The sequence below is a fragment of the Salmo salar genome, chromosome ssa28 (genome assembly GCF_905237065.1).
Source record: "Salmo salar chromosome ssa28, Ssal_v3.1, whole genome shotgun sequence".
Classification (NCBI taxonomy): domain Eukaryota; kingdom Metazoa; phylum Chordata; class Actinopteri; order Salmoniformes; family Salmonidae; genus Salmo; species Salmo salar.
Window position 1 is genome coordinate 22,543,598 of NC_059469.1, and position 14,172 is coordinate 22,557,769.

At 43.9% G+C, this 14,172-nt stretch overlaps 1 protein-coding gene across 1 annotated transcript in view; it reads right to left on the bottom strand.

Moving 5' to 3' along the window:
• The window catches only part of itga9 (integrin, alpha 9), a 135,460-nt gene that overhangs the window by 7,490 nt on the left and 113,798 nt on the right, over positions 1–14,172 (bottom strand). Inside the window, 7 exon segments of the mRNA XM_014180007.2 lie at positions 1,155–1,250; positions 1,636–1,755; positions 2,380–2,478; positions 2,480–2,506; positions 7,025–7,132; positions 11,672–11,780; positions 13,350–13,433. Coding sequence (XP_014035482.1) covers positions 1,155–1,250; positions 1,636–1,755; positions 2,380–2,478; positions 2,480–2,506; positions 7,025–7,132; positions 11,672–11,780; positions 13,350–13,433 — 643 coding nt within the window.

A 14,172-nucleotide genomic window follows, 5' to 3' on the forward strand; every position in this document is an offset into this window, starting at 1 on the left:
CGTTAAGAATACTGTCAGCTTACGTCCCAAATGGCACCCTATTCCTGATATCGTGCACTACTTTTGTGATCAAAAGTACTAGCACTATATATGGAATAGGGTGCCATTTTGGATGCGTACGCAGCCTTATCAAGAGTGTTTCACCGTGTGAGACTCCAGTCCTCATGGGATTTAAGGATGCAAATGTGGCATGAAAAACACAACACCGGCCGAACAACCGAGACAGAGAAGACAGAGACCAAGAAGATGACTAGGATAAATCTTCTTGAACTGTCACTCCTCCTGAACGCTTTCCCACATTTGTAAAAAAATATATTGTGGAATTCTACCTTCTGTCATTACGAATGCCAAATCACTTGCGTGTGTGCAATGGAAACGTATGTTACATTCTGATCTGTACTCTGACTGACTCCAGCTGAGTTTGTGCTGTGTTAACAACGTTGAAAAAATGTCTACGCCTACAGGTACTAAAACTTAAGGAACCATTTAAGGCGAGTCTTCTATTTCTGAGCTTTATAACTCACACGTTATTTTGTTCTCCCATCATTTACCAGGGCCTGTTTGCATGGCACGGAGAGATAAACTAAATCTTGTCAGCTGTTGATAAGTAGCAGGCTTGCTGGGAAAAGGGCCTCATCGCAGTAAAGATAAACCAAGACTACTGCACCCCGAGGGAGCACAGGAACCTACGTCAGGAGATGGAGCTACGAGCTGGGGCCTGGAGGTCATCAATGTAATCAGCTGAGAGGATCTGGGATGAGGGGATGCCGAGCGCTCGTCACTTCATTCCACTGGTCCACAGGCACATTCAATCACTCAACGCAGAGGCCTGCTGCCCTGTGTGAGTGTGTATGTGTGTGTGTGTGCTACCCTGCTGTCCTTGAGGATTCACCCCCCCAAAATACAACCCCCATGACATCCAGGTTGAGCTGGTTTCCTCCCACCAGCTGCTCCCCAGGCTTAAATCAAGATTCAGCTTCTAGATTCACCCCTCATGGCTGGCTGAGGTACAGCACAGAATGGTATTAAACTGTCTCACTGACATCATGTTGTGTCTACTACATGCTGAAACCGATCCCCTCAAACATGCTGATTGGGTCACACATACTGTAAAGTGCTTTGCAGTAATACATCTGTGTGAGTGATGTTCTTACTGAAGTGTCTTCTGATAGGCCCTCTGGTACCTCCATGGCCCTCCCGTCCACTCTCACGTTACCCCTCGTCACGAACTGGATCAACGACGAGCTGTCCTGTAGGTGTGTGAGGAGAAGGGGGAGGAGGGATAAATAGAAGGTGGGCGGGGGTTTAATACAACTTCCTTCAAATCCAGAATGGAATACCAATATACTTGTGTAATAACCATGTACAGTAACCATGTAACAACCATGTAAACACCATGTAACAATAATGTATTGTGTAATAACCATGTAACAATGTAATAATATGTAATAACTATGTAATAACAATGTAATAATATGTAATAACCATGTAACAATAATGTAATATGTAATAACCATGTAACAATGTAATAATCATGTAATAACCATGTAACAATGTAATAATATGTAATAACCATGTAACAATGCAATAATATGTAATAACAATGTAACAACAATGTAATAATCATGTGCGTACCCGATTCAGTATCTCTGTGTTTAGTAGAAGTTTCACATCTATACTGATAGCATCCTCTTTGGTCTGGGAGCCCAGCGCACATGAGATGGTTAAACATGCTCTCCCTGGCCGGTCACAATCCTATTGGAGAGAGAGATGAGGCAGAGAAACAGAGAGAGGGGGAATTGTGAGAGAGAAAGAGTGAGCGAGATGAGAGAGAGAGCGAGGAAGGATAGGGATTGAGAGAGAGAGACAGAGAGAGAGAAGGGGGAGAGGGAGAGAGGACAGAGAGAGAAAGGAGAGAGAGATGAACAGTTGTTACACTACAACACACATCATACATCAGCAGGGGAAACACCTACAGTGAACCCTAAAACTCCACTGACTGTGACTGTCCCAAGTGTGTGTGAAAGTGTGTGTGCATGCATCTGTCTGTGTGTGTGTTCAAAGGTGCGTGCATGCATGAACCTCCTCTCTCTGTATGTGTGTGTCTGTATGTTTGCATGAGTGCGTCTGTGTGTGCAACTTTCTCTCTGTGTCTATGTGTGTGTGTGTGTTTCTCTCTCTGTGTCTATGTGTGTGTGTGTGTGTGTGTGTGTGTTTCTTTCTCTGTGTCTATGTGTGTGTGTGTGTGTGTGTGTGTATTTCTCTCTGTATGCGTGTGTGTTTGTTTCTCTCTTTGTGCCTATGTGTGTGTGTGTGTGTGTTTCTCTCTCTGTGTCTATGTGTGTGTGTTTCTCTCTGTATGCGTGTGTGTTTATTTACCAGGACCCTGCGGCCAGACTTGGTGAAGAAGGCGAAGATGGTGTGGAAGATATTCTCTCTGTCCTGCGGGATGGTACAGGGCTGGGGGTTCCTGTGGGGGGGTGCAGTTCCCTCGCCCCTCCGCCACCTGGGGAGATGGAGGGAGAGGGGGAGAGAGGAGGGGGGAGGTTGAGGGAGGTGAGGGAGAATAGGAGTTGGAAAGACAAATATAACAATATACACATTTTACAAGTAAGTAATAACAGAGGACTCTCCTGAGAGCCCAATGATGTTATTTTTAAGACCCACTGATGCTGATACAAATATATTTCTCATAATGTTCAAGGTTTAACAATATGTTTATTGGTTTAACATGATTTTTACTTGTTTTAAAAGTACAAGGACTGGGTGCCTGTGGGACCGTTGGTGAGTGATGAGAAAAGTCTGACTCTGGTTCATCGGACTCGGGCCTTCAGCTTGTAGGAGTCCCCAGGGTGTGAGGTTGAGAGTGTGAATGTGGAGACTGTCTCTGTCCCAAATGGGAGCCTACTTCCTATATAGTGCACTAGTTTTGACCAGGGCCCAAGGGCTCTGGTCAAATTTAGTACACTATATAGAGAGTAGGGTGCCATTTGGGATGCAAGCATGTCTATCAGGCCTACTGACAGCTACTCCTGCCAATGTCCCAGGATTATGGGTCTTAGGGGTTGAGAGGAAGCTCTGTCCCCCAGCAGGAAGGCAGGAGGTGGGGGTAGAAAGCGACAGACGGCACCGCTCCCTGACAGGTTTCCCATATGGAGTGATTTAGAGCCAGGGTGGTTTATCACCACCAACCATAACCCCAGGGAACACTTCCCCTTTCCTCTCTCTGCTTACCCTTTCCTCTGCCTCTCCCTCTCTACCCCCATATCTCTCCCTCCCCCACCATTTCTCTCACTCTACTATCCCTCTTTTTCTCCCTCTGTCTCGCTCTAAGCACTGTCTCTCTCTCTCCTTCTCTCCCCGACCCCACCCTCTTTTTCTCTCACACACACACAACCTCGCCCTCTCTCTCATCCAGAAGGGGAAGTGTCCTATAACCTCTCCATTGTCTGTTTTATACCACCCACTACCTTTCTACCCCTTCACAGCACTATTTTATACTATCTACAATCACTACACTTTTATGACTTTGGGCTTAACTGTCCAGGGTTTCCTGTGTTTTTGTTACTTCAATCCACTGCCTGAGAAAGAGTCATAATTGTGTCCCAAATGGCACTCTGTTCCCTATATAGGGCACTACTTTGTCGGGAATAGGATGCCATTTGGACAGACAATATGATTCATACAGTGGGCTAAGTTTAACTCTATCTGTTAGATGAGAGAGAGAGAGAGAGAGAGATATAGAAAGAGAGAGGCGAGAGAGAATGAGAGAATGAGATAAAGAGAGAATGAGAGAGAAAGAGAGAGAAAGAAAGAGGAGAGAGAAAGAGGAGAGAGAGAAAGAGAGGAGAGAGAAAAAGAGAGAAAAAGAGAGGAGAGAGAACGAGAGAGAACGAGAGAGGAGAGAGAACGAGAGAGGAGAGAGAACGAGAGAGAATGAGAGAGGAGAGAGACTCCCTGCTGGAAGAGAATTTAATGGTATGGAATTCTGAATAGATTGATGGCATGTTTAGTTTCCCTAGAGTAAGGACCACAGCTCATTTTGTTGTGATACATTATATCAATAAAGACATTGTTGACTCTCATAAGCTGGTTTTGTTTTACAACTGCATCATTACTGTACATGAAAAATAATGTTGTTTCTGGTGTCAGTGTGTAGCCCACCATTTGGTGCCAGACAGGTCTTGGACTAATTAACCAATTATGTGTATTTATTTTGTATCCATTGCTACCAGATTCTTAGTTAATACCAATCAAATCCCAGGTAAGTATAATCTTAAACCGAGCTCCTAAATAAAGGGTTAACTTGTTGTTTTTTTACACTGAAATCAATACATGTTAGGGTGAATATAAGATCATGACTGGAAATCAAACCGCAATGCGCCAAGTTTTTTTGCTCATTTTTCTTGCATGTTTATTTTGTCGGTTAATAGATGTCTGTCACGCTGAAATACAGTATAAGGAGAACATCTCACTGTAAAATGACCTCTCCTTATCCCTATAGGACAGAGAGACTACATATTCAGACAGTGTTAACACAGACAAAGGGTGTATCCAAAATGGCACCCTATTCCCTATGTAGTGCACTACTTTTGACCAGGGCCCCAATTTCTGATCGCTGTGACTCCAAATCTACGTTGGGGATGTTATAGAATAGTAGAATGATCTGCAGGTGTCCCATTACCCCCCTTTCCCCCCCTCCATCTCCCCGTTAGTTCCATGCAAGCTATCTGATCCATCCAAGTGATTCCAGATGTGGTGACGCAGGGTGGGATACGGTCTGCAGTCTCTGCTCCAGTCCTCCCATTCACACAGTCAACACAATTAACAGGTTGAGCTCTCCCCTGATCTACCTATATGCAGGGGTTATGATAACACACACCCACTGAGTGTATGGAGTTTCTCAGCCTAAATGAGACACTGTTGTTCTGAAACAAAATGGTCTCCCAGCCAGGCTAGCTATAGAAGCTGTATCAACATTTCTTTCCCCTTTATAGATTTTTTGGGGGGCCTCAATTGGTGCCTCGCACTGTTCTAACAGGTCCTGTGTTCCATGACCCGAGACAGATAAACTAGCAGCTTGTATTAAAGTGTTTGCTACTGTGGATCCAGAGCACTCAGCCATGAAGGCGAACAAGAGTGATAGACTTCATTCAGTAGGATAAAGGCAACAAAGGACGTGGATGGCCTGTAGGTTGATAAACCAATAAATAACGCCAGAGGTACTGATGTTTGGGCGAATGGGTAAATAGTGTGGGGAGACTGCTGTTGGACATATAGACAGTGAAATAATGTTATGGGTCTCCCCTCTGAGCCTGGTTCTTGTCTAGATATCTTCCTTCTAGGAAGTGTTTCACTAGCCTTTTGCTTGCCCTTTGAAGTCCAGGCTCGGTTAAGGCATTAGCATGCTTCAGTTCGGTGCCTAGCTGAACTTGACTAGGCAAACCGAACTAATGTGCTCGCATAGTCCCTTAAAAGCCCTTTGCTTGAAAAATGTGAAAAAAAGCACCAATAGTACTCTTCGTCCATTTTGAGATGACGTAGCCAATATACACTTCCTCAAAATTGTTAGAATTAAACTCAAGAAATCTGTCATGCATTTTGACGTTTTTGCCGAGGAGATCTGTCACGCAATTTTACATCTAACTAAGATGTTTAGTGCAGTATTTCTCAATAACAAATTGTGCATGAAAACGAGTCATCTCTCATTTAATGACAAAAAATACTTTATTGAAGAATCCCTACTGCTGACCAATCACCGTCGAACTGACCTTGGCTTGCCTCGAGAAAGAATGTGTGAAAAAAAACCTTACCGAAGTCCAAAACAAACAAAAACATCACAAAATACCATCATGAGCCCTATTTGCTCAGGACTAGAATTACTATAGAACGTCGTTTATGTAATTATTACCCCAGCATGTCCGTTTTTCCAGTGGACAATTCGGATGGGATTAGTTTTACCAAACTGCCCCTGTAATAATTTGTTTTCCTCATTCAAAATTGACCGCTATGACGGATGCCTGGAGGCTCTCTAGGCGAGAAGATATTTCAAATGTCTAGGGATAGCCTAATACTGGCCTGATGGCCTTCAGTCAAAATACTGCATATCAATTCTCTTCCTTCAACCTACGCAGACATTTAATTACCTGACGTATTTGCCAATTTATCAATTCATTAGCACAATATCGTCCACTTCATCTTTTAAAAGAAAAGTATGGCACTAGGAAAGTTGATTTGTGAAAAAACAGATCATTAATCAGTCGGCTACATGCATAGCACATTGTTTTAAGCATTCATTTGTTCCCATGTTCTTACCCAAACTGGGTGCAGCACCTGTTAAACTCTGTAATATCCCTTAAAACACAGGAATGATGATTCGCATAGGATAAGTATTATCAGAGGACCTGGGAGTTTTCCGAAAAACATAGGTTTTTAGGGGTGGGACAATAACCTTCCTGCCAAGTAAAAATGACTGACATGGCAGATTCAGACAGGACTAAAATGACGGATGTGGTGATTTGTGCTCATGCACATAATTCCATTACCTGAGCTGCCACAGTAAAAACGTCCCAATAGGGCTATAATATATGCACAAACTGTTTTGGCTGGGAAGCATGCGGACGCCTTTGGTGTAAAGCACTTTGTGGCATCTGCTGATGTAAAAAGGGCCTTATACATGAATCTGATTCATTGAATTTGATTGATAGACTGCTTTTGGACGGATGGATCGGTAAATAATGTGGATACCGGTCAATAATTTGGACAGATGGATGGACAGGTAAATAGACTGTTGTTGGCAGACAGGTAGGCCAGACTGAGGTACACACCTATGGAACATGTCTGCCCTTTTGCAAGCCAGATGGTTGGTTGGTTGGTTGGTTTGTTAGCAGACAGACAGACAGACAGACAGACAGACAGACAGACAGACAGACAGACAGACAGACAGACAGACAGACAGACAGACAGACAGACAGACAGACAGACAGACAGACAGACAGACAGACAGACAGACAGACAGACAGACCTGTGAGTCCATGATGAGGAACATGTCAGCCCCATTTCCAGCCAGCCGGTTGGGGATCCTGATGTCCACCATGGAGCCAGGGAGCCTGCTGGGGCCGTTGTTGATCACCTGGAAGAAGATGAGAAAGAGGGAAATATTAGGGAGAGAAAGATTGTGGAGGGTAGAGAGAAATAGAAAGTCAGGGGTTAGAGAGGTAGAGCATTGAGGATAGAGAGAGATGGTGGGGGCGGTGCCGAGGTCCACTCCCATTCCCCAGGCGCTCTCATTTGTTGACTTCTGTACCGTAAAAGCCTTGGTTTCATGCATGTTAACATTAGAAGCCTCCTCCCTAAGTTTGTTTTATTCACTGCCCTAGCACACTCTGCCAACCCGGATGTCCTAGCCGTGTCTGAATCCTGGTTTAGGAAGACCACCAAAAACTCTGAGATTTCCATCCCTAACTATAACATTTTCCAACAAGATATAACTGCCAAAGGGGCGGCGTTGCAATCTACTGCAGGGATAGCCTGCAGAGTTCTGTCTTACTATCCAGGTCTGTGCCCAAACAATTTGAGCTTCTACTTTTAAAAATCCACCTCTCCAGAAACAAGTCTCTTACCGTTGCCGCTTGCTATAGACCATCTTCTGCCCCCAGCTGTGCCCTGGACACCATATGCGAGTTGATTGCCCCCCATCTATCTTCAGAGCTCGTGCTGCTAGGTGACCTAAACTGGGACATGCTTAACACCCCGGCCATCCTACAATCTAAGCTTGATGCTCTCAATCTCACACAAATGATCAATGAACCAGGTACAACCCCAAATCCGTAAACACGTGCACCCTCATAGATATCATCCTGTCCAACCTGCCCTCTAAATACACCTCTGCTGTCCTCAACCAGGATCTCAGCGATCACTGCCTCATTGCCTGCGTCCGTAATGGGTCTGCGGTCAAACGACCACCCCTCATCACTGTCAAACGCTCCCTAAAACACTTCAGCGAGCAGGCCTTTCTAATCAACCTGGCCCGGGTATCCTGGAAGGATATTGACCTCATTCCATCAGTAGAGGATGCCTGTAAAGTCCATGGAGAATAAGAGCACCTCCTTCCAGCTACCCACTGCTCTGAGGCTAGGAAACACTGTCACCACCGATAAATCCGCGATAATCGAGAATTTCAATAAGCATTTTTCTACGGCTGGCCATGCTTTCCACCTGGCTACCCCGACCCCGGTCAACAGCCCTGGACCCCTCACTGCAACTTGCCCAAGCCTCCCCCATTTCTCCTTCACCCAAATCCAGATAGCTGATGTTCTGAAAGAGCTGCAAAATCTGGACCCCTACAAATCAGCAGGGCTAAACAATCTGGACCCTCTCTTCCTAAAATCATCTGCCGAAATTGTTCCAACCCCTATTACAAGCCTGTTCAACCTCTCTTTCGTATCGTCTGAGATCCCCAAAGATTGGAAAGCTGCCGCGGTCATCCCCCTCTTCAAAGGGGGAGACACTCTAGGCCCAAACTGCTACAGACCTATATCTATCCTACCCTGCCTTTCTAAGGTCTTTGAAAGCCAAGTTAACAAACAGATCACCGACCATTTTGAATCCCACCGTACCTTCTCCGCTATGCAATCTGGTTTCTGAGCTGGTCACGGGTGCACCTCAGCCACGCTCAAGGTCCTAAATGATATCATAACCGCCATTGATAAGAGACAATACTGTGCAGCTGTATTCATCGACCTGGCCAAGGCTTTCGACTCTGTCAATCACCACATTCTTATCGGCAGACTGAACAGCCTTGGTTTCTCAAATGACTGCCTCGCCTGGTTCACCAACTACTTCTCAGACAGAGTTCAGTGTGTCAAATCGGAGGGCATGTTGTCCGGACCTCTGGCAGTCCCTATGGGGGTGCCACAGGGCTCAATTCTCGGGCCGACTCTTTTCTCTGTATACATCAATGATGTCGCTCTTGCTGCGGGTGATTCTCTGATCCACCTCTACACAGATGACACCATTCTATATACTTCTGGCCCTTCTTTGGACACTGTGTTAACCTGTTAGGGCTAGGGGGCAGTATTGACACGGCTGGATGAAAAACATACCCGATTTAATCTGGTTACCACTCCTACCCAGTAACTAGAATATGCATATACTTATTACATATGGATAGAAAACACCCTACATTTTCTAAAACTGTTTGAATGGTGTCTGTGAGTATAACAGAACTCAAATGGCAGGTCAAAACCTGAGAGATTCCTTTACAGGAAGTGGCCTGTCTGACCATTTCTTGAACTTCTTTTCCATCTCTATCATTTACTAAGGATCTCTGCTCTAACGTGACACTTCCCACGTCGTCCATAGGCGCTCAGAGCCCGGGAAAAAACAGAATGTCGTCATTCCAGCCCCAGGCTGAAACACATTATCGCCTTTCTCAAGTGGCCGATCAAGGGACACTGGGTTTATGCGCGTGACCCGACCGCCCCCGCCTTTGGGATTTTTTCCTCTGTTTGCCGAAAAGGAGATTCCCTGTCGGAATATTATCGCTTTTCTACGAGAAAAATGGCGTAAAAATTGATTTTAAACAGCGGTTGACATGCTTCGAAGTACGGTAATGTAATATTTAGAATTTTATTGTCACGAATTGCGCCATGCGCGCGACACTTCTTTACTATTTCGGATAGTGTCTGGAACGCACAAACAAAACGCCGCTATTCGGATATAACGATGGATTATTTTGGACCAAACCAACATTTGTTATTGAAGTAGCAGTCCTGGGTGTGCATTCTGACGAAGACAACAAAAGGTAATCAAACTTTTATAATAGTAAATATGATTATGGTGAGTGCTAAACTTGCCGGGTGTCTAAATAGCGAGCCCGTGATGCCTGGGCTATGTACTTAGAATATTGCAAAATGTGCTTTCACCAAAAAGCTATTTTAAAATCGGACATATCGAGTGCATAGAGGAGGTCTGTATCTATAATTCTTAAAATAATTGTTATGTTTTTGTGAACGTTTATCGTGAGTAATTTAGTAAAATGTTAGCGAATTCCCCGGAAGTTTGCGGGGGTATGCTAGTTCTGAACGTCACATGCTAATGTAAAAAGCTGGTTTTTGATATAAATATGAACTTGATTGAACAAAACATGCATGTATTGTATAACATAATGTCCTAGGGTTGTCATCTGATGAAGATCATCAAAGGTGAGTGCTGCATTTAGCTGTCTTCTGGGTTTTGGTGACATTATATGCTGGCTTGAAAAATGGGTGTCTGATTATTTCTGGCTTGGTACTCTGCTGACATAATCTAATGTTTTGCTTTCGTTGTAAAGCCTTTTTGAAATCGGACAGTGTGGTTAGATTAACGAGAGTCTTGTCTTTAAATAGCTGTAAAATAGTCATATGTTTGAGAAATTGAAGTAATAGGATTTTTAAGGTTTTGAAAATCGCGCCACAGGCTGCCAGTGGCTGTTAAGCGTCCCACCTAGCCCATAGAGGTTAACTAACCTCCAGACGAGCTTCAATGCCATACAACTCTCCTTCCGTGGCCTCCAACTGCTCTTAAATGCAAACAAAACTAAATGCATGCTCTTCAAACGGTCGCTGCCCACACCTACCCACCCGTCCAGTATCACTACTCTGGACGCGTTCTGACTTAGCATATGTGGACAACTACAAATACCTAGGTGTCTGGTTAGACTGTAAATTCTCCTTCCAGACTCACATTAAGCATCTCCAATCCAAAATTAAATCTAGAATCGGCTTCCTATTTCGCAACAAAGCATCCTTCACTCATGCTGCCAAACATACCCTTGTAAAACTGACTATCCTACTGATCCTTGACTTCGGCGATGTCATTTACAAAATAGCCTCCAACACTCTACAAATTCGATGCAGTCTATCACAGTGCCATCCGTTTTGTCACCAAAGCCTCATATACTACCCACCACTGTGACCTGTATGCTCTCGTTGGCTGGCCCTCACTATATATCCGTCGCCAAACCCACTGGCTCCAGGTCATCTACAAGCCGTTGCTAGGTAAAGCCCCGCCTTATCTCAGCTCACTGGTCACCATAGCAGCACCCACCCGCAGCATGCGCTCCAGCAGGTATATTTCACTGGTCACCCCCAAAGCCAATTCCTCCTTCGGCCACCTTTCCTTCCAGTTCTGTGCTGCCAATGACTGGAATGACTCATATCTCCCTCACTAGCTTTAAGCACCAGCTGTCAGAGCAGCTCACAGATCACTGCACCCGTACATAGCCAATCTGTAAATAGCCCATCCAACTACCTCATCACCATATTGTTATTTATTTTGCTCCTTTGCACCCCAGTATCGCTACTTGCACATTCATCTTCTGCACATCTATCACTCCAGTGTTTAATTTGCCATACTGTAATAATTTCACCACTATGGCCTATTTATTGCCTCACCCTCCTTATCCTACCTCATTTGCACACACTGTATATAGACTTTCTCTATTGTATTTTTGACTGTATGTTTGTTTATTCCATGTGTAAATCTGTTGTTGTTTGTGTCGCACTGCTTTGCTTTATCTTGGCCAGGTCTCAGTTGTAAATGAGAACTTGTTCTCAACTAGCCTACCTGGTTAAATAAAGGTGAAATACATTTTATTTTTAAATGAAGGGGGGAGGGGTGTCACCAGTACCTGAAAGGTGAAGTTGAGTGGCTGGAAGTTACACTCCATGTCCTCCAGCTGGACGAAGCGAGAGGCATCGATGGAGTTCCCATACTCAAAGGACGTCGGGTTCACCACACTGTGGACAGACGGACGGACAGAGACAGACAGAAAGGCAGGCAGCAAGGCAGACAGGCAAGCAGATGGACAGTTAGACAGTTCAACTAACAGTCAGTCAGACAGACAGTAATTGGTATTGTACATTACCAACAGATTCATGATATCAAATCACTTTTTTTATAACAAACTTGTGTAGGTCTGTATGTTTCATATATAAATTGACTGTAAGAGAGAGTGATTAAAGACTGGTGTGTGTTGTCCAGATGTTTTCTTCGTGTCCTGTGGGGGAGGAAGGCTGTTCTGTTGTTGTGAGAATGGAACATATCAGCTTGAAAGCTCTTTATCTCTTGCTGCATTTTATCAGAGAGTTAGTTAGTTCAGAGAGCGAGAGCAAGAGACAGACACAGAGAGAGAGAAACACAGAGAGACACACAAGAGACAGAGAGAGACAGACATAAAGAGCGAGTATAGATCAGAGAAAATGGAGAGAGAGATGCAATGTCCAAATGGCCAAGTTCCTCCACAGAGAGGAAACAGCTCAGCTACAGCTCTGCTGTCTGATAATGCTGTCTGATAATGTAACTCAGCTCTGTCTGGTGTCTTTAATCTGTCAAGAGGCTTAGAACAGAGCTGTAGAGACCAGGCAGACACAAACCAGCAGAAAAACTGAGCGTTAGTTTGACTATCACTTTGATTTAATGTGACCGTTTATATTCATCTTGATACAGTTAAAATAAACATAGTGACTGTCTCTCAGCTTGATTTTAGCCTACCATCCTAGCATGCAGTCCAAGCAGCTTGATACTGTATATTTGAATAATCCATGGTGTTGTCAAGTGACTTCATCTGATAGTATAAGGGTAGCATAAATTCAGAGTCTACGCACCCAGACAGTATGGGAATGTAGTGGCCCATAAAGATAGTTAGAGGATTCAACTTTGATATAACACGTTTTTACATGGGCATTGCCATTGAGAGCTTCCACCATTTTAAAGTAGTCAACTGGTTGGGGATTCCTATGGGTTGGGAGTGATCAGCCAATGATCAGAGCATGGTCTAACCCCCACCCCCGCCCCCCAAAAAATATAAAAAAAGTTATAGATGTACTATTGTAAAGTGGTTGCTCCACTGGATATCATAAGGTGAATGCACCAATTTGTAAGTCGCATCTGGATAAGAGCGTCTGCTAAATGACGTAAATGTAAATGTAATGTCTTCTTCTTGGGTGCTATGGTTTGTAAACGGCTTTAAGCTATATCACCGCCATCTAGTGGCCACAATAAATAAATTACAATATTTGGTTCAGGACTCCAGCACTGCAGATGGCGGTAAATCACCAATATTAGCTTTACGCTTTTTTCAAACACAAAATAAGAAGAAATTGGACTACTTTAAAATGGAGATAGCCTTAATGGCGCTGCCCATGCTGGCACAGATGCCGTAATGGCACAGATACAAAGATCTTTCCATCTCTATGATTTGGCCTAACTGTAATGAATGGCTTACAGTATGTCTACAGTTAGCAGACCACTCCCATTGCAGACAAAGTAATTATGTTTTGTCCTCTTGCGCATTTTGAACCACTTACCCAGTGATAGTTGTGTCCACCTCATGGACCAGTGGGATAGATAGTTCCAACGTATTGTCCAACAGTTTATGTTCAGGGTTGGCACTACAATGAGAAAACAATAACAGGCATTTAACATATAGTCGATGATAGTAGATGTTAATACATTAACAATGCCAATTTTCAGCATAGTGATTCAAGTACAAATCTTTGTATTCTTGACAGCAACATGAAAGAGAAAGTTAGCTAGGTCTCTTAAATTCTTCTGTCCAAAGAAAGAAAGGTCCTCTTTTTTCCACTGCTAACTTCGCTAATCTGGCAACTTGGAGTTATTCACCCCTCCCAGCCTTATGTGATAGCAGACCCCTCGCAGCCTTATACGACAGCAGACCCCATCTGGTCTTATGTGAAAGCAGTTGTAGCCATAGCCGCGGGAAGCAGGGGTGCTGAGGGTACTGCAGCACCCCCTGAAAAATCTAAATATCGAATAATAATCCGAATTGTAAATAAAAAAAAAATAACTTTTTTGAAATATATACTAGTATTGGTGGACCAATATAGACATCTGTAATATTTTTATTCTGCACAGGCTTCCTTCTTTTCACTCTGTCAATTAGGTTAGTATTGTGGAGTAACCACAATGTTGTTAATCCATCCTCAGTTTTCTCCTATCACAGTCTCATGGTGAAATCATGCCAGTTTCCTTCCTCTCCGGCAACAGAGTTAGGAAGGCAGCCTGCATCTTTGTAGTGACCATCCAAACTGTAATTAATAACTTAATTATGCTCAAAGGGATATTCAACGTCTGCTTTTTTTTTTTACCCATCTACCAATAGGTGCCCTT